Genomic DNA, 24,377 nt, shown 5'->3' on the forward strand with positions numbered 1-24,377 from the left:
GTCATACCCAATAAGACTCAAGGCTGTAATCTCTGCCAAAGGTGCTTCAACAAAGTACTGAGTAAAGGGTCTGAATACTTATGAAAAATGTCATAGTTTAGTACTTTTTAACCCTATTTTTACTTTGTCATTATGGGTATTGCGTGTAGATTAATAAGAAAAAATAAAAACGATTTAATACATTTTAGAATAAGGCTGTAACGTAACAAACGGTGGAAAAAGTGAACGGGTCTGAATACTTTACGAATGCACGGTAGGTTGGTAGATATTTCTGCCGGGAAGTGCTTTTAAATGGATAGTCGTTGGCTCAATGACTGGAAGTCTATAGGAACAGCTAGCAAGTCATTGAAGTAACGCTAGTAGCCGCTACCTTTGCCACCCCTGTTGAAAACAATCCTAGGGGAAACACGCTAGGTGTAGCTGGCTACTGAGAGAAATCATCGTTGGGCATTTTTTTATTCATGGCCCTGATCTCACAGTCCAGAAATAGGTCTGCGATCCAGGCTGCCTCTCCCCTGAGAAAGAGAGATGGGTGTAGAGGTACGGTCAACCCCCACACAAGCAACAACAAACAAGGTAGACTAGGCTTCATCTGAGGTGAGGGGTGAAGGTGTCCATGCATTTGCTCAGGTAGGCTAGTAGCTACTCTAAATAAACCATGTGTCATTCTAGATATAGACCCAGGCTACAAATACTGTGCTGCTGGTATTGAAGTGATTTTATTTGAGTTCTGACTGACACATTGGCTAATGACCGTCTCAATGAGAGAAAGAATGGAATCTTGCCCTTCCAGGAACTGTAATTCCACAAACCCTCGCATTCTGAATTATTAACTGGAACACTGAGCTGGTGCCAATCAGGGATGATGTAGCCCATGCACACAGCTAGCAACAACACACCTCCGCTGCCCTGCCTGACACAAACACATGCAGAGGAGGACATTACGGCACTAATGTTATCATCATGTGAAAATAGCCAGGCAATAGGCCTACTTTCTGCTCAGCTGAATGGAGTTAGGGAGGAAAACATGTCAAATAGAGTAGCAGCACATCAAACCAAGGATAGAAAACAGCGCTAGGAGATCATGAATGAGCTCTCTACCTTTCCTTCGCCCGCAGTGTGTAAGTGTGTGTGTGTGTGTGTGTGTGTGTGTGTGTGTGTGTGTGTGTGTGTGTGTGTGTGTGTGTGTGTGTGTGTGTGTGTGTGTGTGTGTAAGTGTGTGTGTGTGTGTGTGTGTGTGTGTAAGTGTGTGTGTGTGTGTGTGTGTGTGTAAGTGTGTGTGTAAGTGTGTGTGTGTGTGTGTGTAAGTGTGTGTGTGTGTGTGTGTGTGTGTGTGTGTGTGCACACGTTTGAATGAAAGAGCTCTTCAATGACACCTCATATTCAGCACTTCTATCCCAGAGTGACTCCTCGTGTCCTTGCCTTTGTTGACAAACGTCAGCCAGACACGTCATGGAAAGTATCTGAACTAGAAAATTGAGGTCAGGAGGAACACTCAACTGAATCAAAGCGTGTATATGAGCCAGCATGCAGGTGTGTCTATAACAACGTAACCACACTGTGTCTACAGAAGATGGAGGCAAGGCCAGTGATTGAATAATGATAACACACACCAAACTCGGGCCTAATATTTCTAGCTCAGAGTTCTGAGACGAGCTAATATAACAGGCTAGTTATGAGAAAGGGCCTATGTTTCAACACCCACAACGATAAACACCAGCGTAGCCTTTTGGACGTTAATCTCTCGTGGACAGACACACGTAACATAAATGGTATCGTAGCCTCTGTCAGACTGTGGGATGACATGACTAACGAGGAAATCTGATCCGGTGAGCACGTTTTCATCACTGATCATTTGGCCAAATCACGATTTTCACATCTTTTCCAATTTCGGAAGGTGAGGGGACATTTGGCAAATGCTTTGGCTGAGACTTTCACTTTAGGGGGGTGGAGACTTCGCTAGTCTTGTCAGCATCGTTTGTCATACATCCCCCAGAACCTAATCGAGTGTCTAATGTAAATACGTACAATTTTGGTTGTGGGTTTGTGAGATTATACGGCGTATGAAAGCCTTTCTAACAAGTGGAAACAAGGCAGGCAGTCAGATACAAAACACTGCTTGAATCCCACATCCTTCTGTACAGTGGTAGGAAGGCATGCGTGACAAACCCATATCATTATCCTTTCCCCCTCCTTCCAGTTCAGGCCCTCATATACATCACATCATCTAAAGACCTTTTCCTGCTCCGCTGCTATGTGAGACACTGGGACGGTCTGAAAACGCTAACTCAAACAGGCAGGGACAGAAGGACATGTTGTACATTCCAGAGAGAAAAATACTTCCGTTTCACTTCAGAAAGCCAACACGTCGCTGACTCCAAATCTGGCTCCTTGATCCATCTCTCTCTCTTTGCACGCTTCTCGTCATGTACCAGTATTACAGCCAGCTTCACACATCCAACTAGGAAAATAAGATTGTGTTCCTCAAAAGTGCCAAAAAGTATAAAAAACATTTGAACAAATATAGACCTTTTCATACGATGCACATTAAAAAGTCTTTGTTTTTAAATGGGGAATTTATTTGTTTGCCACTTTCTCCAATGGGAGCAGCAGAGGTAGCGAAGGACCTCAGAGGGGGGAGAGTCCAGATTCTGAAGGCCAGTGGACCATTCACCATTTCATTCCCTCACCACATCCTGACCCAGTCATTACCCTCGCTCCATCATCCACAACTGTTTTCCAGTCTGCCTCGCTACGCTGCCCAAGCCAAAACACAGGCCTGCAAATGTGAAAACAATTCAATGAAATCAAAGCCACAACAAACTACCAAACAGAAACACGCATGTCTACGGAGGCATCAGAGTGAAATATCCTCTGTCCTTTGGAGAGATGGGAGGTCACTGAGTTTTACAGGAGCTCCACTGGTCCACCCACTTACTGGAAAAGCTCAGCAGGGAGAAGAGAACAAAACACAGCAATTGGAGCTGGATGCGTCAACCATGAGAGCAAACAGCGTAAAACTGAAATATGTTCTACACCAATGGTCAAAGAAGCACTAAATTGACCTTTCAAACACTTGATTTGGAGTAGTTTTGCAGAGCAGCCTTCCCTATCTATCAGTACAAAAGGGGCCTGGGTGTTAGGGGGTCTTGTAATTAGTGGAGCTATGTGGAGGAGGAGAAATTCCACAAATACGTGGAAAACCTGACTTAACACAGCAGTCTCCTCTTGCCTTCTGTGTGAACTTTCACTGGCTCGCGTGAGCTGGCCCCATGAATTTACGAGTGAGGGAAGCAGCGAGATTGTTTTGAGCCTCAGTATGTGTGTGTGTGTTACGTTGAGCAATTGAGTGTATCACAGGCCACCCTCAGACATACAAAAGCATCTGCATCGCACTCTGTGCAAATTTTAACCCAGATGTACTGCAGCTTGTTTCAGACTCCTTTTTCTGGAGAGGCTCATGGAGAACTCGACACTTGGCTCACTGACAGCACTTCTTGTTACTTAAACATTGCTTATCGTCGCTGTCAGATTTTATTTTTACATTTATTGAAAGCAGAAACTCTCCTCAATGTACACTGAACATTTCAGGACTCTAAGACCAAGAAAATGTTTCAAAACAGCTTCTTTAGCTTCATAATTTTATGTTTGTTCGGAAAATATGGTCATTTTTTTATTTCCTAAAGTGTGTTTTGGAGATAAGGTTTTCATCAGACAGCAGCGACGTTATGTAATTCACCACATTGGCCTATTTGCAGACATCCAGGGGAAGCCAGGAGGAAATGGCTAGCATTTTTACATGGGCAGGGCTCAGGCCGGTCTGTAGATTACTGCTGTGTACACTGGAGAGTTGTGACAAAGGTTCTAGCTAAACTAATGTTTAGTGGGTACATGAGGCTGGGGACCATGGATGAAGTGTTGTTACTAGCTCCTCGTTGTGCCACGGTCTGCTACAGCCATCTTCTTCCTTTCAGTTCAAAGGGCAGCATAGAATCCCAACTCAGCTGATCAGGCTGAACCAGTCCAAGGCAGCTGGCTAACATCCCAAGGAGCAGTGCTGAGAAACAGAAAGACTGATGTGGAGTTCAGGGTGTCAGTGACTGATAGCCAGGGATCCCTGGACTACTGCATTATTGATGCTCATGAAAGAGCCATAGCAACCAACAAAAAACACATTAGTATCTGTTATTTCTAACTATTTCACTCAGGCTTCTCTTAAGATCTTTTCCTGGAGTAAGTAAACCTGAAATCACAGGTCCATGTTCCAGCGAGCAGGCGTGTTCCAGCGAGCAGAGCGCGCAGGCGCGTTCCAGCGAGCAGAGCGCGCAGGCGCGTTCCAGTGAGCAGAGCGAGCAGGCGCGTGTTCCAGCGAGCAGAGCGAGCAGGCGCGTGTTCCAGCGTGTTCCAGCGAGCAGGCGCGTGTTCCAGCGAGCAGGTGCGTGTTCCAGCGAGCAGAGCGAGCAGACGCATTCCAGCGAGCAGAGCGAGCAGGCGTGTGTTCCAGCGAGCAGGCGAGTTCCAGCGAGCAGAGCGAGCAGGCGCGTGTTCCAGCGAGCAGAGCGAGCAGGCGCGTGTTCCAGCGAGCAGAGCGAGCAGGCGCGTGATCCAGCGAGCAGAGCGAGCAGGCGCGCGATCCAGCGAGCAGAGCGAGCAGGCGCGCGTTCCAGCGAGCAGAGCGAGCAGAGCGAGCAGGCGCGCGTTCCAGCGAGCAGGCGCGCGTTCCAGCGAGCAGGCGCGCGTTCCAGCGAGCAGGCGCGCGTTCCAGCGAGCAGGCGCGCGTTCCAGCGAGCAGGCGCGCGTTCCAGCGAGCAGAGCGAGCAGGCGCGCGTTCCAGCGAGCAGAGCGAGCAGAGCGAGCAGAGCGAGCAGGCGCGTGTTCCAGCGAGCAGGCGCGTGTTCCAGTGCCTTTATCAGAATGTCAGATTCTGTCTCCTGTCATCTGTATTCGACCAAAACTGACAACACAATGCCTGGACTGAACAACCAGGCCTTAGCAACAAGTTGGCCATCCTTGACTGAGCCCAACAGACAACGACGTGGCCTTCAAAACAACATGGCCTCCAGTCATCTCCAAGGCAGCTTGGTGTTTTCAAGGTGAGGCCTTGCTGCAGCTCCTTAGTCTTTCACCCTGTAAGCAATCATTTCTGAGAGAACCACAGTGAGACTCCAGCAGCAGGAGAGAGAGAAGAGATGGTGTCATTACGCTAGATGGCCAGGCATTCAATAAAGAGCAGCAGACAAAGTATCTAAGACCATAATCAACCCCGTAGCATTTCACAAAGCAGGAGAGAGAGAGAGACAGACACAGAGAGACACAGACAGAGAGAGAGAGACAGACACAGAGAGACACAGACAGAGAGACAGAGAGACAGACACAGAGAGACACAGACAGAGAGAGAGAGACAGAGACAGACAGACAGACAACGTCAAACCAACACCCAGCGATAGAGGGGGCATCCTTGGCTGGGACAGTCTCACCTCCGATTCAGTGAAGTCGGTGCCACGTTTTTAGTGAGACAAATTAGGTTACAGGATAAATTAGCCTTGTTCTCCGTTGTAGGACATAATGTGATTGGCTGTGTTTACGCTGTTGCTAACACCAGCTCTCTGGCTAGGAGCTGTCTTTGATGAATGATTGATGAGCTTGCTCTGCAAACCGAAACACAGAGGCCTAGTGTTACCTGAGGAAGGAGATACGCCTGATAGGCCTGGTGCTACCGACCGACGCCCAGCAACACAGGAAAACGCACTAAAACAACACACACTCAGAGAAACACATACTGTATACACAAACAAACACTAGGCTTTTTACACACCCACACAACAGAGAGCACCAGCACACACACTTTGCCCTGCCAAAACACACACACACACACACACACAACAGCAGCAGTCTCCAGTCGAGTGATACACAACACAGTAACGTTAGACACCAGTGGGTAATTAGTGGTGGTAGCTGGCTTCTGATAAGCTACTCGTCTATGATGCAGCACTCAGCATGGCGTCCATGTTGAACCGATGCAGACACACCAAGACAAACGCAGGGGACCGTCCTTAGCTATGGGAGGTTTAAGTTCACAGACCTTCCTTTGAAAGTGCAAATCCTAGTTAAATACATTTCTATTTCAAATTGCTACTGGCAATGAAAACGGGAGAGTATGAAATTGAGGGAATTAAAGTTGCCGAGTGGGAAAAAATGAAAGGGCAACGCACCAGGAGAGCAAATCAACTGCAGAATGAAAGCAATTAGAGGTGGGGGTTTATGTGTTGAGCATTTATTCAACGCAGAGTCTTGTAAAGACGTCTGACACACAGAGACACGGAGAGACAGAGAGACGCAGAGAGATGGAGAGAGACGGAGAGAGACGGAGAGAGACGGAGAGAGACGGAGAGAGACACGGAGAGACACACGGAGAGACACGGAGAGACACGGAGAGACACGGAGAGACGGAGAGACACAGAGAGGTTGAGGGTGCTGGGGCGTAATTAAGGGAACCTTCTCGTGGCTCGCTGGCATTTGGGCTTCAATCTGAAGACTCTAATTAGGAGGTTCAGTCAGAGAAACAAACAGGCCTCAGTCTGGAGAGAAGAGCTGAGGAGAGCCAGTGGTTCACCAATCACCAAGCCCAGGGAGGAGAAATGTTAAACTAATTAAAAGTGCCAGACCAAAATGGCTACAGGGTTTTAAAAGGAGGAAAACAAAATAACAAGTTGAGTGAATCACGTCTGAGGGCCCAGACAAAGGCCCCAGACAAAGGCCCCAAACGTGGAAGTCTGAGGGGTGAAGAAACCACAGACTCACATTCAAATAGCCTCAACGTGAATATTTCCACCCACTATGTGGACACAGGCACACACACACCCATCCAGACTGCAAACACATTGCAAAACAGCTGCCGTTGGAGCTGGTTGACCTTGAACCAGTGAGCACGCTCTCTCTTGCATTTCACCCGGCCCATATTCTGCTCCGGCTGCCAGCGCGCTTCACCATCTATAGAAGTCCAACGGCGCTGGTCGCCTTCCCGTCAGCTATTTTAAGCAGCCTCTCCATCCCTAGCCTTCCACCTCCTACCCCTCTCTGCCCTCTCCCTCCGTATGTCTGGGAGATCCTCTAACCAGAGTAGCAGCGACAGCAGGTGGCAGGATCATTATCATGTAATGTGATGTTAGTGTAGACCTGTGCAATTGTCTCATGGCCAGGCCCAGGGGTTTACCAGGCAGAATAATCTGTAGCAGTCCTTGCCTTTTCAGGACACCACTTCCACAACCATTCCCCGGGGGCTAGTGGTCATGGTGGCAGATTGGAAGCAACCCAAAGTATTGAATCATATGATTAGGCAGGTCAATAGGCCTAGCCCATGGGAAAGGCCTAAACATTCCCTAGATCCACATACTGGTGGAGAGCCAAGAGACTGTTCCACATAGAGAGAGCCAAGGGACTGTTCAACATAGAGAGAGCCAAGGGACTGTTCAACATAGAGAGAGCCAAGGGACTGTTCAACATAGAGAGAGCCAAGGGACTGTTCAACATAGAGAGAGCCAAGGGACTGTTCAACATAGAGAGAGCCAAGGGACTGTTCAACATAGAGAGAGCCAAGGGACTGTTCAACATAGAGAGAGCCAGGGGACTGTTCAACATAGAGAGAGCCAAGGGACGGTTCAACATAGAGAGAGCCAGGGGACTGTTCAACATAGAGAGAGCCAAGGGACTGTTCAACATAGAGAGTAGGCTTAGGTGATATACCATATAGCAGGGTATTTAGGGAAACAAAATGGGGGGCATCCCGCCTCGCGTAATGTATGCTACGCCACTACTTTTAACTATAAAGATACCTAAGATGTGTCAAAGAAATGATATCCAGCTCAGGCCTCCAGCTCTGCGTTTGGTTTGTTAACTGGCTACAAGTCAAGACCAAGCTTCTTGGTTACAGCAGAGAAATTCAATCCCCTTCTGGATCAAGATCCCTGTTGTCTAAATTGTTTTGTGCATCAACAAAGAAAGTATATATTAAGAAGTTGTTGTTTCATATCAGCCCTTGTGTGTAGTTGCCGTGATGCCGTATTCCCCGGTAAGGTACAGAACGGGTCAGAACGGGTCAGAACGGGAACATCTGGATACAGACTAACAGTTTCCTTTTCTATTTCACACACAACCTGGATGCAGTGGAGGAGGGAAAGGCCACTGAAACTCTATTGATTTTGGGGGAATTGTAAAATGGCAAACTGCATGTTGAGGGGAACTTTCTCCATTGTTCAACTGAATGAATATTTTGTGCCTTGTTCATGGCATACATGATATCACTGCCCCTCTTGCCTTGTGAAATGACATCCCCCATTAGGTTGAATAGAAATCTTCATGAAGCCACCAGCTCTTCTGACACATAGTACCATGGTGGAATAGGCTTATCATTCTGTGTGGTCCTCCTTTGAAAGTAGGCAACATACTGCTCTAAAATTGTATCTGAAGATAAAATGGCTGGTGAGAATGACTTGGCAACCTGTGCTTTCGATGGGTAGAACTGGCAAATGGAGGAGAGAGCAGCTGCACACTGTATTTAACTTCCTGACAAAAGTCACTAAAGTACAGTGTAGGGCTACAGTGAGTCGATTCTATTTGGAGTCACTTCCTAAAATATGGTGCATTTACCAGAAGTGAGTGAAAGGAGGCCTGTGTGTGTGTGTGTGTGTGTGTGTGTGTTAGGGTGTGTGTGTGTGTGTGTGTGTGTGTGTGTCAGAGAGAGCAGAGAGATGAGCTAAACACAGAGGATGTTGTGGCCTACTCCTCTGCAGCTGACATGCACACCAAGAGAGTCAAGCAGACTGTACTATCAGACTAGAGAAGCAGAAATGGTCATCAGTGGTACTGTACTGCAAACTCATTTCTCTTGACTACACACATCTGGATATAGCTTGAGCATTCTGGTTTAAATGATTCATTCAAGAGATGTCTCCACTGTCTACGGAAATGCACACCTGTCAACAAGCTTAGACCTAGTATGTAACTAAACTCCTAATGTTTAGCCTGCTACTGGTGGACAACTAGAGAGAAGACAAATGACAGACCATGAGAGATCATCCCTCCTTATTACATACACGTTGCTGCAGCTTCCCCGTTCATACTGGAACTGCTCTGAACTCTGTATGCATGGCTACTAAAGCATACGACTACTTTACCCAGAAAACCTCATATGTATGACAACGAATTAAACTAATTATTCTTTCTTCGTGTACTGCTCTTTATCATTTGTGAAATTCTAAAGTTCAGCGGTACTGTATGATGAAATAAACTTCATCTCTCATAACACCGTCCTTAAACTTTTGTCAAACAAAGAGCTGTGGGACTGCAGCCAAAGTACGATACCACACCTACAGAGAAGCAGCAGTAAAAAGGCCTAGGCTGCACAGAGATACCACACCTACAGAGAAGCAGCAGTGAAAAGGCCTAGGTTGTACAGATATACCACACCTACAGAGAAGCAGCAGTAAAAAGGCCTAGGCTGAACAGAGATACCACACCTACAGAGAAGCAGCAGTAAAAAGGCCTAGGCTGCACAGAGATACCACACCTACAGAGAAGCAGCAGTAAAAAGGCCTAGGTTGCACAGAGATACCACACCTACAGAGAAGCAGCAGTAAAAAGGCCTAGGCTGCACAGAGATACCACACCTACAGAGAAGCAGCAGTAAAAAGGCCTAGGCTGCACAGAGATACCACACCTACAGAGAAGCAGCAGTAAAAAGGCCTAGGCTGCACAGAGATACCACACCTACAGAGAAGCAGCAGTAAAAAGGCCAAGGCTGCACAGAGATACCACACCTACAGAGAAGCAGCAGTAAAAAGGCCTAGGCTGCACAGAGATACCACACCTACAGACAAGCAGCAGTAAAAAGGCCTAGGCTGCACAGAGATACCACACCTACAGAGAAGCAGCAGTAAAAAGGCCTAGGCTGCACAGAGATACCACACCTACAGAGAAGCAGCAGTAAAAAGGCCTAGGCTGCACAGAGATACCACACCTACAGAGAAGCAGCAGTAAAAAGGCCTAGGCTGCACAGAGATACCACACCTACAGAGAAGCAGCAGTAAAAAGGCCAAGGCTGCACAGAGATACCACACCTACAGAGAAGCAGCAGTAAAAAGGCCTAGGCTGCACAGAGATACCACACCTACAGAGAAGCAGCAGTAAAAAGGCCTAGGCTGCACAGAGATACCACACCTACAGAGAAGCAGCAGTAAAAAGGCCTAGGTTGCACAGAGATACCACACCTACAGAGAAGCAGCAGTAAAAAGGCCTAGGCTGCACAGAGATACCACACCTACAGAGAAGCAGCAGTAAAAAGGCCTAGGCTGCACAGAGATACCACACCTACAGAGAAGCAGCAGTAAAAAGGCCAAGGCTGCACAGAGATACCACACCTACAGAGAAGCAGCAGTAAAAAGGCCAAGGCTGCACAGAGATACCACACCTACAGAGAAGCAGCAGTAAAAAGGCCAAGGCTGCACAGAGATGCCATTTGAATAATCAAGTCATCTATGACAAGCATGCGGTTTTCTAGTGTTCTGAAGAACGCCAGTCTCAACTCGGGTCAATGCAACTCATCTCACCTCAGTGAGCAGGAATCTACAGACGCTGCATACAGAGGGAAATGGATAACCCAGAACCAAGTCTCCCATTTTAATATGTTCAGGCAGCATGACTTATTCAAATGAAATGTAAATCCCCTGTACTAAGACATATAGCTGCCATGTGACAGTCATTCTACAGTATCTTCCCTTTTCCACCAACCCAAACACATTACTAAGAGACTAGGCCACATCTAAATGACATAGCTAACAGCCTAATACTGTCATTTCTTAGGAAGGGATGGTTTTTTTGTTGTTGCGACTTTGACTCAAAAACTACAAAAGAGAATAACCTCACAGAATAGGCTACAACAAGCAAATAGGCTCATTTGAAATGTGGCAGTTTGTTTTTTAAACGTCTGAGAGAAGCAAAGCAGAAGGTCTCATCGTCTCTGAGATGATACCACATCAGCAGACGATTAGGCTACGTGATACTGGCATTGACAGACTAGCCCATGGTGTCCACTTCCACCAGTGCAATTCCATGTAACGAACAGCATCCATCTATTCCCTATGGATACAACTTAGCTGAACATTTTAAGGAGGCCTGTTCAAACTCTTTCCCGATCGATTCACCTCACTTTCGGTCTGAACTTGCAACGCGTAATTGAATGAGATACCATCAAAATTCCATCAAACTGCATCCTCTGTTCATACATCAAACTAAATCTCCCATCAGTTCTTTAGAGAAAGAGAGAAACCTCCAATTCCCAAGTAATAACAGTACTATTTAAAAGGCTGGTTTTAGAGTGTAAACTCCCCCGGACGCTAAGGCATAACATTAGGAGTACAAACTAATCACTGACTCCTTCCATCTCACTGAGGAATTAAACCTCTCACTCAGCCACTGACTAGCATTAATCAAACGAGGGCAGGAGAGTACTCTCAAAGATGTCTTCAAGGCTTTTAGCACAATTTACCCAATATGTCCTCGCATACGTGGTCTGCTGGCCTGGCACCTCACATGAATTATGCATTCAGCTAGCCCAACGGTCAGTATCTCTGATGATCGAGCCCAGTGAATTGTGAGGAGACAAACTTTCCTCAGTAAGAGATCAATGACGTCATCACTTTTAGTCTTATGTACAGGGCCTATAAAATGAGAATCATACCACAGAACTTCTGCCAACACCACCCCTGTGACACGTGCACAAATTGAAGATATGAGAGAGTTGTTAAATAACTTGAAAAGTCAGTCAGTACATCATAGGCCCAGGAGACTTGAGAGGGAATGGAAGCTACACTTACTGGAGTCTCATTACTGACTCTGCACGCTCCACCCCAGTCTGGTTTATACAGTTTGTTCAATGGCTATACGCACCGCTTTCCAGGAACTAGTATTGGAGTTAAATTTTTATGGTTTTCAAATGGACGAAAAACGAAGCGCAATGGTCTTTAACATAACTTCATAAAAGGCATCTGGCAGAAGTAAATTCCACAAACACTAATATAATTTTATATACACTGTATCTTAAATGACTGCGTTTTCATGAATTTTATGATATAATCGTCAAGCCCATTCAAGAGATTGACCTAGGACATCATCACTTGCACATCGTTTTCAGAAGTCAAAAGTGGCTGGGCTGTTGATGTTCAAAATGAAATGACTGACCAGAGTCCACACCAATCAGATATCAACAGGAAGTGTCTCAAAAACAACTTCCTGGAGTAGGATGATGGGCTCTGAGGGCAGGGGAGGAGCTTACCGGGGAACCAATCAAATTGCATCATCTTAATAACAGCCAAATGCAAAGTAATGCCACACAGACTACTGGAGTCTAGTCTAGGGCAGTAAGAGGCTGGTATGGGCTCAGACAGACTGTGTCATCAGATTTAATCAGAGGGAGCAGCAGGGGCATGTGGGGATTAGGTGTCCACACCTACGTAACGACAACATATTATCTACCAGGTGCCAAGTCTGCAATACAGACAACAACTACAGTATACTCCAACTCCCATGGGGCGTTAGGAAAATGTATCAAACTCTGGAAGCACACATGTATGATCCTAAAAACCTGGAAGCTCTGTGTGTTTAGAGCAGGATACACAGCACGGGTGTATTCATTATGTCCTGCAATGGAAACCGTTTACTGTTTAAGAACCAAACGGAAGCAAACAGAGCAAACAGAATGAAACGGGGAGGGACATAACGGAATTTGTCCAATAGAAACTCGTTTTCGTTGCAAAACGTTTTTTTGTTTGGAGTAAACGAAATGTTTTGCAACAGAATCGGTGTAATGAATACACCCTAGAGCTCTCCAAGATTCCCCTGGACATTCCTGACATTTTCACCAAGGGAAAAGCTGACTTGATCTCTGGGACACAGACACTGCTGTCTGGCTGCCCCGGTTCCTCTGGATACCAGGTGTGTCAGTTGTGGCTCTATTGAATTATCAGACAACGATGCTAAACACTGTACCAGACAGACAAACTACTCTGAACTGACCATAGGTCTACAACATGCTATATCTATAGGGTGTGTGTGTGTGTGTGTGTGTGTGTGTGTGTGTGTGTGTGTGTGTGTGTGTATGTGTGTGTGTGTGGTGTTGTCTTCAAGCCTCTCCAACATGCCTTGAGTAGACATGCAGCAAAAAGCTGGAATTGGAATGAGATGACGCACATGAATTTGAGGCAGTGAGTCAGTCCCTAGTGGCTGACCTCGTGGCTGACCTCGTGGCTGACCTCGTCTCTGTGAGAGCCAGCAGAAGACCCAGGGCTGAGAAAGATACACGGGATGAAGGGGTTTTAAAGTGCAAATTAAAACACACACAGGACTTCACGTCTGTGTTGTGGTACAGACACAATCTCAATTGAAATGTTACTTTTATGCTGCCACTTACAACGGCTTGCAAAAATGAAAGCCTCCTTCTTGGGTGTTGGTCTGTTCAATAAACATGTCAAATAGCAAACCATTAGCAAACCAGACAACAGAGAAGCCTAGCCTGTGTTAGACCCACTTAGTGAGGACATGGCTGGAGTGCACACGGCCCATTCTCTGTCCCCCACCTCCCACAGAACCAGAGCAGAGACTTTAATTAGAAGTGGATAATTAGAAACATCCATCCTCGTGCAGTAAGGCTGCCTGATGATGCTCCTCTGAGGCAGTGGAAAACAGGAGCTGCCAGGTCCTCCACCAAGGCAGACCTGTGCTACCACAACAAGCAGGGGGAAAGAAGAGGCTCCCACCTCACAGACAGACCAAGGTGTATGAATTGAAGGACAAACCAAGTCTGTGATTCTCAGGCCTTTTCAGGTTCAGTAAAAAGGTGCTTCCTAAACCGACTAGTTTCGGCATTAAAGCCTTCATCAGGGTGACATCATTCACCACCATCACACAGAACAGGATCTGGTACCAGAGCAGCTGGAAGCTCACGGTGGCTAATGCAAGGTTATGACATTATATGGTGCAGCCAGCTATGACAGAACCATTACAGATATTACATTACAACTCCATCATGACATTTTACAAGACAGACCTCTGTGCTGTTTAACAGTCAAACCATCCCCCCCTATATATATAATGTATGTGAATCACTAAATAGGCCTAGCTGCCCCTATGAGATGTTCTGAGAGACAGTACAGTGCTTTCTATTTAAGGAGGACAAATGTATTTTCCGGTCACAAAAACAAGTCATCCTGCATGTTCTTCCTCCGATGAGACCTCTCAGGAACTGAGTACTGAATGGGGTTGAGGCTTCACTAAACATCCTCCTCATCACACAAATAGCCTGCCAGCACAGCATCTACGAGGTAGAAACCACAGACTGACACTAAACTGGGTCATTCCTGTCCAGACCATTACGTTACAGTTCATATCATTTCAGGGCCCCGTTTCTCAAAACTAAAGCTACCGGCACCTATAGGGTGCTGCCAAGAGGAATTCTTCTGGTGAGTTTTCCGTTGGCCTGTCCAAGAGCAGAAGAAACATTATTCTCAGCATAAACATACCAGATAGGCTGCTATGTTACGCATCAGGGTTCGTAACAGAGTTACGTTCAGACTCGAGAGGTGTTGGGCTGAGAGAGGAGCAGTTCATCCTCAAATGGTTAGCATGGTCTTTATGCAACATGGTCTTTATGCAACATGGCCTAACGCTCTTTACACAACATTCACATTTCCTTCCAAGGGAAACACACATACTGTACAGATGCAGTGGGCCTTCCTGCTCTTCACAGATATTTCATCAAACGGGTGTAAGCATAGGCCTGTGCATTAAGGCTTACACTTCAAATATTTGCCTACAGGCAGTTCCTTGCTCACCATGACATCTTGACAAATCCTACAGACTGGTGAGGGCTCAATCCTAACCCAGCCTCACCAGGACTGATAACAATGTGTGAGATGTTCACAAACTCATACAGACAGTTATTGATTTTTTTCCCGCCTCATTGTGTTGCAGTCTGTTTTCAGAACACTGTTTCCTTTCCCAGGCTGAGGGGACGTGAGCGGGCTACCCCCTGCCAGTAATGCTGTGGGGTCACATTTTTTCACAGGTCGTGGTATGCGGCTCCTGAACGAGCAGGATGTTAGGCAATAGAGAAGACATATCCTTGCCTGACCTCAGAAGGGCGTTTTTTTGTCATGGTAGGTCTGCACGATATGGGCAAAAAAATATATTGTGAATATTTTATTTTATTATTGCGATTGTGATTTGGCTTGTGATAAAAATCCAAACACTTGGGTAAACTGTTAGAATCATAGAAAAAACATTATTTCTTTTAAAAAGTAAAGTGGACCACAGCATCGTTCTTGTTCGGAACAATCTGTTGACTGCATTTGACCAAACAAAACAGAGTGCAAACTTAGTGGCTGTAAGGGGAGGAACTCCTTGAGTGACAGGGCAGCCTTGGTGTGTGTGGAAAGCAGCCGCAGGAGAAAAACAGGAGTCAACTAGAAAACGGATCTTACACACGGCTGAGTGGCATTTCCAAATATTGCATGTGATACGGATATTGAACATGTCCGTATTGCGATTTCAATATAAAATCGATTCATTGTGCAGCCCTACCTCATGGTAGCCTATATGTGGACACCAGAGAATTAGATTTCAAGATGATCTCAGCTCCCTACCAGAAGCTCCAGCATATCTGGGAGGATATATGTCATTACTGTTAAACTTTAAGGATTTACTGTCAGAATTTGATCATCCTGGCCTCTCCTGCGCTGACTCACTGACTTATTATAGACAGCCTGTATTGTACACAAACAACCCAGCATTGCATGTGTAACCCTCCATCTCCAAGCTCGGTGGACACTGACCTGTAGTAGCGGGACTGGAGGTATGTGGAGCACACAGCCTTGGACACGTGGCTGGCTGAGCCAAAGTCTATCACCTTCACCCTGTAGGGCTGCCTGACAGGGTCCACCAGCATAATGTTCTCCGGCTTTAGGTCAGCGTGGATCAGGCCCATGGTCTTCAACTTCCTCAGGGCCGTGGCCACCTGCTGCAGCACGGGCCGGATCACCTTCAGCGGCAGCGGGCTGAACTTGTTCTGCTTGAGGAAGTCATAGAGGTTCTGCTCCAGCATCTCAAACACCAGGCACGTGTGGCTGCGGTGCTGGAAGCACTCGAAGGCCCGCACCAGGTTGTGCTCATCCGCGTTCTCCCCGCTCAGTCGGGCTAGAATGCCCACCTCTATCTGGCCCTGGCGTGCGTATGACGGGTGGTTCTTCAGGATCTTCACCGCCACCACCTCCCCAGTACCCCTCTTCCAGCACTTTACCACCTGTCCGAAGGTGCCGCGGCCCAGGAAGTCCAGCACCTCATACGTGTTCTTCATGGAGCACAGGACCTCGTGCTGCACCAGCTGGTAGTCCCCGTCACCCCCTCCTGCTCCGCCCGCCGCTCCCTGTTTGGTTGGGGGTCCTCCTCCGCCCCCTACAGCCGTGGGCGCGGGCAACCCAGCTGGATTCCCCCCATTGGTCGTTTGCATCATGGCTGGCAACATGGACAGGTCCTCCACTATCTGCATGGCGCTCCCGCGGTTATCAAGCTCCTCGCTCTTACGTTTCAGCCCACATCGCTGAGCGCTGTCAGCCAAGTTCAAACCTCCACAATCGCCCTCTTCCCAGTCACCTTCTGTCTCTTCCTTCCTACCTCCTCCTCTACCTTCCTCCCCCCTTCCCCCTCCTCCTGTCGCTCCACTACTGCTGCCTCCCCTGTCTCTGTCCGTCTGCTTCTGCCCCTTGCCCTGCCAGGGGACTGGCCCTGTGTCCTGGGGCTGCTGGGCCTCCGCCGGGCCTGTTCCTCCTGTTCCGTTGTGCTTTCTCCGTACCCCACGCACGGCCACCGTCTGTACAGGGAACTCCTGCCCTCCGCCACACGTTCTCTCGCCCGCTGCAGAGTCTCGGGTCGCAAAGGAGGGAGCGAGTCTGATCGGGTGCGCTATGCCAAGGGTTCTGCCGTTCAGAGAAGTCCACGGTTGGGCTCTCTCATGGTACACACTGCTGCTGGGCTCCACTTTGACTTTCTTCACGCTGCAAAAGGCACTAGTCTGGGTTTGATAAATGTGTGGTGGGTAGATCCAGACTTGTGAGGCCATACCTGGACAGAGACATTCAAAAGAGGAGAAAGACAACGTTAGCATATTATCAAAGCTTGATCAACCTACTTAGGGAACGTTGTTTTGATGCTCACACCCACACAACATCTAAAATATTAAACACCAACTGTAAAAGGTTCTCACTATAGCGTTAATGCAAAGAGCAGTGTGAAAGGTCAAAGTGTCCTATGAGAATCAATTTCACCACGGACATGACATAATGTGATTTCAGTTAGGTCAACGAGGTAAGTGGCTATGAGGGGATGTCAATTCAAATAAAATGACACTGGGCCTAAATAAATGTAGGTGTATTTTCATGTCTTCCTGTTGGATGAGAAAGTCCAGTCTGCATAGTGATATAAAAAGACCATGTCAACAAATGACTGGAGGCTGCCGATTGGCTGATTGATTTGCATAGTGAAAAGGTGACCTTTCCAGTTGTTCTGAACAAGCTGCGCACACACACACACACACACACCCCCCTGTGGTAAACTTCACTATACAGGCTAGCCTAATAACGTGCAGATATTCTCCTGTTTTTATCCTTCTGATTAAATATTGTTTTCATAAACACAAGACGGAAGCTTGAACGCTTCACTGCTGCATTTGTGCTCGTACTGGAAGGCTTTATACCATGGTGCCATTTCTCAAGAGAACGATGGAAAAGTACTGGGAGGGGGCCATTTTTTCCAAAGCCTGCTCACTCTGAATGTTTGCATGTGCAATTGCATAATAGCAACACAAAATTCAGCAACACAGCCCCTCCATTAAGACATAGTGAATGGAGATAAGTGCATTGGCAAGAATTTGCCTTGTTGCTTGGTTATATTTGCTGAGTTCAGCAAGAACAACCAGAGGCTTCCACACTGCTCTCATAATGACACTTGCATCAGTCAAGGGATGACATCACAGCTGACCTTTAGCCCGTTACAACCCCACACCAAACACCTCTGCAGAAAGAAAACCCACTCCCACCACAGCCAGAGACACCAAGCTGACCAATCAAGCGCCTAGCAGAGGGAAGAAGACACGCTCCGGTGGAGTGTTCTAGAACACCCTCACCATTCTGGCCTCATCCAATGGAGCCCCCCTACCACCTCCACCGTAGGGGATGACTAACTTCTCAAACAGGTTTGGATGACCTTTCCCTGCCGTTACCATGCATCCCACAGCGGGTCTCTAGGCAACCGATGTGTTCGAAGAGAGTGGTTGAGAGAGAGAAAGAGAGAGAGTCTCAGAGTGGGGGGGGGAGCAGAGCCCTAGCATCATGTCTGCATGCCAGCCAGCCCCTCTCACATTACACAGCTCAGAGAGGAATGCTCCTCCCTCACCCCCCTCTCTTATTTTGAGAGAAAAAAGAAAAACAAGAAGCGACGCCATCCCAGCGAATACCATTGAAAATATTTGGAAATTGGATGAGGTCTTTGGCCTTGGGCTAGTGAGGGACTAGGATAACATGATACGTTTTTATTAATATTCTGTGGGATTTTTGGGGGGGGGGGGTCTAAAGAGAGGTGGCAGCTGTGGCGGGCGGCAGGGCGCCCTGGCACAGTGACCTTATCAGAATAGCTGTCCGTGTGCCCTGCCGGAGAGCCCACGACCTACTTCCTTTCATCTGGAGCCCGTCCAGTGACATCAAAGTGGCTCTTCCCTGTAAATCAACGGTGCATTCACCTTGACGGATTTAGATGCAGAGCATGCCTCGTCCCAAAGCCCCGTCGCTAGACTGCTAGAGCTTCCAAAAGACAACCCCGTCTCACAAATAACAAGACTGTGGGTGGTGGGTCACAGAGAGGGGCACACTGTCGAGTAGACAGCACCTCTCCTAAATGAGAAGAAAATAATTGTTCCCAAATTACACCTTCCAGATTTAGTGGAAGGAGCTATAATTACAGGTGGAGTAAGGAGCTATAATTACAGGTGCCAAATGAGAGAACAAACACCTTCCTCTCAAGTCCCCAACTTTTCAACGATAGCAGGCACATGCGGCTCAATAGCCAAGAATCAGAACTTTCCTAGTCATTGCCTACCTGTCTTCACTCTCATTCTCCTCCATGTTAGGAGATGTTGTCCTCTTTCTGAAGTTCAGTGAGGCACACCCTGATGATTCCCTCCCATGGGAGTTATTAGGAGGACGGGCGGAGAGCTGCAGTATACAGTCTGCCTGGGTTGTGCTCAGCAGCAGCAGTGCAAAGCAAAAGGGAACTTCAGAAGTGCGCACTATTCAACAGGCTGCAATCACGTGCTTGCAGAAAGGGGAGCCTGCCAATTCCTGACTCTCTAGACTGACGAGGCAGGCAACACTGGGTAGCTTCTGGACTGCTTGTTGTTTCAGCTTTTCTACACACACCTTTTAGGCTTTAGCTTTATTCAGAGGTTGGCCTTGCTAAAGCAGGCCAATCGGAGAGGTTGGCCTTGCTAAAGCAGGCCAATCGGAGAGGTTGGCCTTGCTAAAGCAGGCCAATCGGAGAGGTTGGCCTTGCTAAAGCAGGCCAATCGGAGAGGTTGGCCTTGCTAAAGCAGGCCAATCGGAGAGGTTGGCCTTGCTAAAGCAGGCCAATCGGAGAGGTTGGCCTTGCTAAAGCAGGCCAATCGGAGAGGGAATTTTCAAAATAAGAGCATAACAAAATATTGTTAATAGTGTGCTGCTATCTTCCAGTCACTAATGCAGGGTGTCAAACTCATTCCACGGAGGGCCTAGTGTTCCCTTTCAATTAAGACCTAGACAGACCGCTGAGGGGAGATTGCTAACTAATTAGTGGCCTTAATCAATCAAAATCAAGTACAAAGGAGGAGGGAAAACCCCAAAATATTAGGCCCACTGTAGAATGAGTTTGACACATGTGCACTAATGTGATGAGACACAGATTAGGGTAAGGTTGGTCAGAATAAGACCAAGTAACCATTTTCCATCAACATAGTGTTCAGAACAAGCTCAAACTAGAGTGGTAGGGTGAGAACAGGAAATGGCTTTTGGCCCCGGTGGCCTACAAGCTGAGACTAACCCAGTTCCTAACAGTGCAATCAATGATTACGTAATCTAACAAGTAACTCAAAGGAATGCGTTTAGTTTTGAATGACGGTGTCACATCTGTTGGCACCACAACAAGGCTTTCAGTCAGAGAATTAAGACAGGTCATCAAACAAAAGTAGAGGCAATTCCATTTTGAATAGGCCATTTCAAATCCAATTGAAATATTCCCTGTTTGGCCTCTACATTACGGAAATGTCCCAAAGGAACGCTCCATTAAATTCCTGAATTGAAATGAAGGCACATGGAATCCACCCCAACAGTGGTTGTTGCTTGTCATGACTGGCAGAAAGCAGCTTGGTCCTAAGAGAAGGCCATGGAGCTCTCCACAGCTGGGTTGTGCCACCACAGAGAACACTCCTCATTGTGTGCACCATGTCCTGCTGTTCCTACAGTATGGAAAACAACCAAATCGCACAGTAATCAGCAACACATCAATACTGGCCGCTCCACTCTCCTAATGTTCTGTATAGCCAGCCGATGACGTTAGACCTCAGCAACTGACACAGTCAAACCCTGATACAGATAAGGTTATCTAAAGCATTAACCAACCTTTACCCCTCCTTCAACTACCGCCATACTATACATGATCTCTGCTCTGCCAAGAAGGGGGAGGCTAGTCATAACCTGCAGGGGTTAGGTGACTGCACAGGCCCACTGAGTATTACATAGGCCATCACATCGATCTCAGGCAGGAGAGCGCTAGCTTACAAGAAATGATGCTGCTCTCCTCATTTGGCCCCCCGGGGCAGGAGCAGACAGGTCGGCGGTGCTTTCTGGAAGAAAACCAGAATAAAAAAAACTCTCCATTTCTCAAAAGAACATTTGACTCCCTGCGCCCTGTCGCTGACAGTGGCAGACCATTACTGCCTGAACCAAGGATGAAAGAGAAACCAGATGGTAGGAGGGTGAGACTGGACTGCTGTGGAGCCTGGGGTAGTAGCTCTGGTGCAAGATAGATAGATAGATAGAGCTCCAGGAAGGGTGGTGTCCAGTTTACTGGCCTGACTAGTGGCCCACGCTGTGCAAATATTAACCCAGCGGCCATCCTAGTGTCTGTCTGACCAACACCAGTGACTGGGAGAGGTACAGAGGGAGCGAGAGGCCAAATAGCTGCTCTGCTTGAAGAAAAAAAACACAGAACATAGGAAACACAACTGGGCTCCTCAAAACAACTCTCAACCCCTGTGGCAGAACACTAGATCTGTTGAGATTAAAAGACACATCAAGTAAAGGAATAAACGCAAAAAACATCCAAAAGTTTAATGCTAGGCCAAACTGTCAATCACTAAGCCTAATTTAGACTAATGGTAAAATCCCTCTCAGCTGACAGAGTTGTGTTAAATGATGTCTTTACTCTAAAATAAGTAGCCTGTGTCGTCAGTTTAGACAAAGTACTGACCGTTTCACATGAGCAGCCAAGCTTCCAGTCTCTCCGGTCTGAATGAGACCATGTGGTGGAAAAACACAGCAATCCTTGGCTGCACTCGGGCTAACTGCTCAAATCCCCTGGCTTCCGCTTACTCAGACAACAACGTTTCCAGAATCCTTCTTCAACAAACCGGCAGACGTTTAAAAGAGAAGAAAACATGCGTAAAGTCCGACCACAGGAAATGCGAGGCTGTCACAAACCACTGTGGAGGGCCCAGCCTCCTCCAGAAAATCTGCTCAATGGAAAGCACCACACAGACTGTGTTGATAACAACGGTAGGTCTGTGAGCCACCGCTCCAGCCCCTATTCTGAGCAGGCAGATAAGGCCTGTCCTATTCCTCCGATTGCTCTACACAATCAGGCCCTATGGTGCCGTTTGGTGACAGGGCACCGAGAACCAGGCCTTTGAGACACAATAATGCTATCAAGCAGCAACCATTTTCTCTGTAAATGGGCTTTTTGTGTGAAACATCAAACTGATAAGCTAGCGGCGCTATAAGTGGACAGTGTATACTCCGTTCTTAAACACCCTTCCCCTCTCTAACAGTGGTCCAAGGCTTCTGGGACAAAAGGCCACTGATGACGACTGGAGGCGCTTTCATTTAGCAGAGCCTACAGAGTGTCAGCTGCAGGGCCCTGGATATTATTACCTCCTGAAGCCCGATACGCCCCCCGTCGTCATGTTACATCACTCAGAGCTGCTGGGGGTTTTCAGCAGCCTTCAGCTCAAAGTAATTGCTCATGGTTGACCTTTGAACCGGGCGGGAATTAAATTGAGGGGTCGAAAAAATATAGAGAACACACCTGTCCTCAGACCAAATGCCCCAGTGTGGGGAGAGGAAGAAACTGTTTTGCCCGAGATGTGAAAATGAGCAGGGCGAGAGAACTATAACAGCCCATACTGGTGGAAAAACTAATGAAACAAATAGTGGAAAACACATCGCCATGTTAAGGAGCACAAGTAGGCTTAGTTGGGTTTGAGGCAGTAACAGGGTGAAAAGACACCCCGACTTTAAGAAAGCCTACCCTAGGGGATGTTCTCCAAATGGGCTTCCTTGAGGTTTGATTCATTTGGGGATCTAGGCCTTCACAAAGCACATCTCTCTAGCTTGTCCTGCACAACAGTTATATTGCAAGCACAACCAAAATGTCAGTGGACCTGGTGGTTGGGGAAGAGAATGTATAGCACACAGTTCTGCCACACAGTAAAACTCAATTTGTCTCTCCAGCTCTGCAGGTCAAGCAGCTCCAGCCCGCCCCGGTCCCCAGGCCGCCCCGGTCCCCAGCCCGCCCCGGGCTCCTCAATGTATGTGCCGTGGAAGATACAAAAAATGCCCAAACCCTTCAGCAGCAAACAGAAGAACAGAGAAAACAGGAACGAGGCTGTAATTTCACTTAGAAAAGAAATGAACCCCAAGACCAAACAAATTGCTCTGAAAGTTGGCTACATTTGGATCTATCTTATAAAGTGTTTCTTTATTTACGTTTTCTATATGTTGTAAGCAATAAAAACCGATATAAAGAGGTGTTTCATTTGTAAAGGCCTTCGGGCTTTTAGCATCTTGTCAGAATCAAGGAGATAAGATACTGGGCCTGACAAAGCAAAGAAACAGCGCAGGAGTGTCAAAGAATTACTCTCATAAAAGACTGGAGGAACATTTCAGCTGAAAACGCTCTCTCTGGGATAGTCCATCAACAACTGTCCAGCATCTCAACCCTGAGTGACTAGAGAACGACACCCAGATACCTTCCCAGAATATATCCCTGGCCTCCCCATGTAGGTTGAATGGCAAATGTTATCATGATGTCTATCAGACTTTGGGCATTGCTTATGTTCCTAAACTCAAAAATGAGTTTCTCACCTCGGAACCATGTTTGGCTAGGACTCAAGTTCAGCACATAATCATAAAGGCAAAGCCCTTTGTAAAACCCACAGTCAGCCCATGAGGGATTTCATTTTGGTGCTCCAAATGTAAAACAGGTGACGTGTAACGTTGTCAGCACCACATGCTCAGATAGACTATCCTGCCTGTAGACCATCCATCTGCTGTCCTCCCTGGAAAGACAGCAGAGACTCAGAGGCTGTCCGTCTCACCGCTGACACGACACCAGATGCTTAGTGGCTGGCTGCCCAACACACGGACACAGGTGCAGTAACCCTACACTACTCAGCATCCTTAGTGTACCCTGAAATGGAGCACCTGAACACCCCAGCAGTGACTACCTCAACGACAAAACACCTGAAGAACGACTAATAAGTTACACAACCACTTGCAGCTTATTTAGGCCCATCAGTCAAAGTTGGGTTATTTCGGCCCATCAGTCAAAGTTGGGTTATTTAGGCCCATCAGTCAAAGTTGGGTTATTTAGGCCCATCAGTCAAAGTTGGGTTATTTAGGCCCATCAGTCAAAGTTGGGTTATTTAGGCCCATCAGTCAAAGTTGGGTTATTTAGGCCCATCAGTCAAAGTTGGGTTATTTAGGCCCATCAGTCAAAGTTGGGTTATTTAGGCCCATCAGTCAAAGTTGGGTTATTTAGGCCCATCAGTCAAAGTTGGGTTATTTAGGCCCATCAGTCAAAGTTGGGTTATTTAGGCCCATCAGTCAAAGTTGGGTTATTTAGGCCCATCAGTCAAAGTTGGGTTATTTAGGCCCATCAGTCAAAGTTGGGTTATTTAGGCCCATCAGTCAAAGTTGGGTTATTTAGGCCCATCAGTCAAAGTTGGGTTATTTAGGCCCATCAGTCAAAGT

At 47.2% G+C, this 24,377-nt stretch overlaps 1 protein-coding gene and 1 long non-coding RNA gene across 5 annotated transcripts in view; both read right to left on the reverse strand.

The window, feature by feature from the left end:
• LOC115203478 (homeodomain-interacting protein kinase 3) overlaps positions 1–24,377 on the reverse strand; it is a 75,796-nt gene that overhangs the window by 42,735 nt on the left and 8,684 nt on the right. For 3 of the 4 annotated variants that reach the window (XM_029768176.1, XM_029768174.1, XM_029768173.1), the window contains exons 1-2: positions 19,195–19,342; positions 15,882–17,166 (exon numbers count right to left, since the gene is read on the reverse strand). In XM_029768176.1, the coding sequence (XP_029624036.1) occupies positions 15,882–17,166; positions 19,195–19,210 (1,301 nt within the window). In that variant the 5' untranslated portion in view covers positions 19,211–19,342. Of the gene's footprint in view, positions 1–15,881; positions 17,167–19,194; positions 19,343–24,377 lie in introns of those variants that run through there. The other variant, XM_029768175.1, reaches the window with a different exon arrangement.
• Positions 9,218–10,414, reverse strand: LOC115203479 (uncharacterized). The gene is made up of 2 exons (XR_003880176.1): positions 9,516–10,414; positions 9,218–9,365 (listed from the first exon to the last, which is right to left on the reverse strand). It is a non-coding gene; the product is annotated as an uncharacterized LOC115203479 (long non-coding RNA).

Source organism: Salmo trutta, chromosome 12 (assembly GCF_901001165.1).
Source record: "Salmo trutta chromosome 12, fSalTru1.1, whole genome shotgun sequence".
Lineage (NCBI taxonomy): Eukaryota > Metazoa > Chordata > Actinopteri > Salmoniformes > Salmonidae > Salmo > Salmo trutta.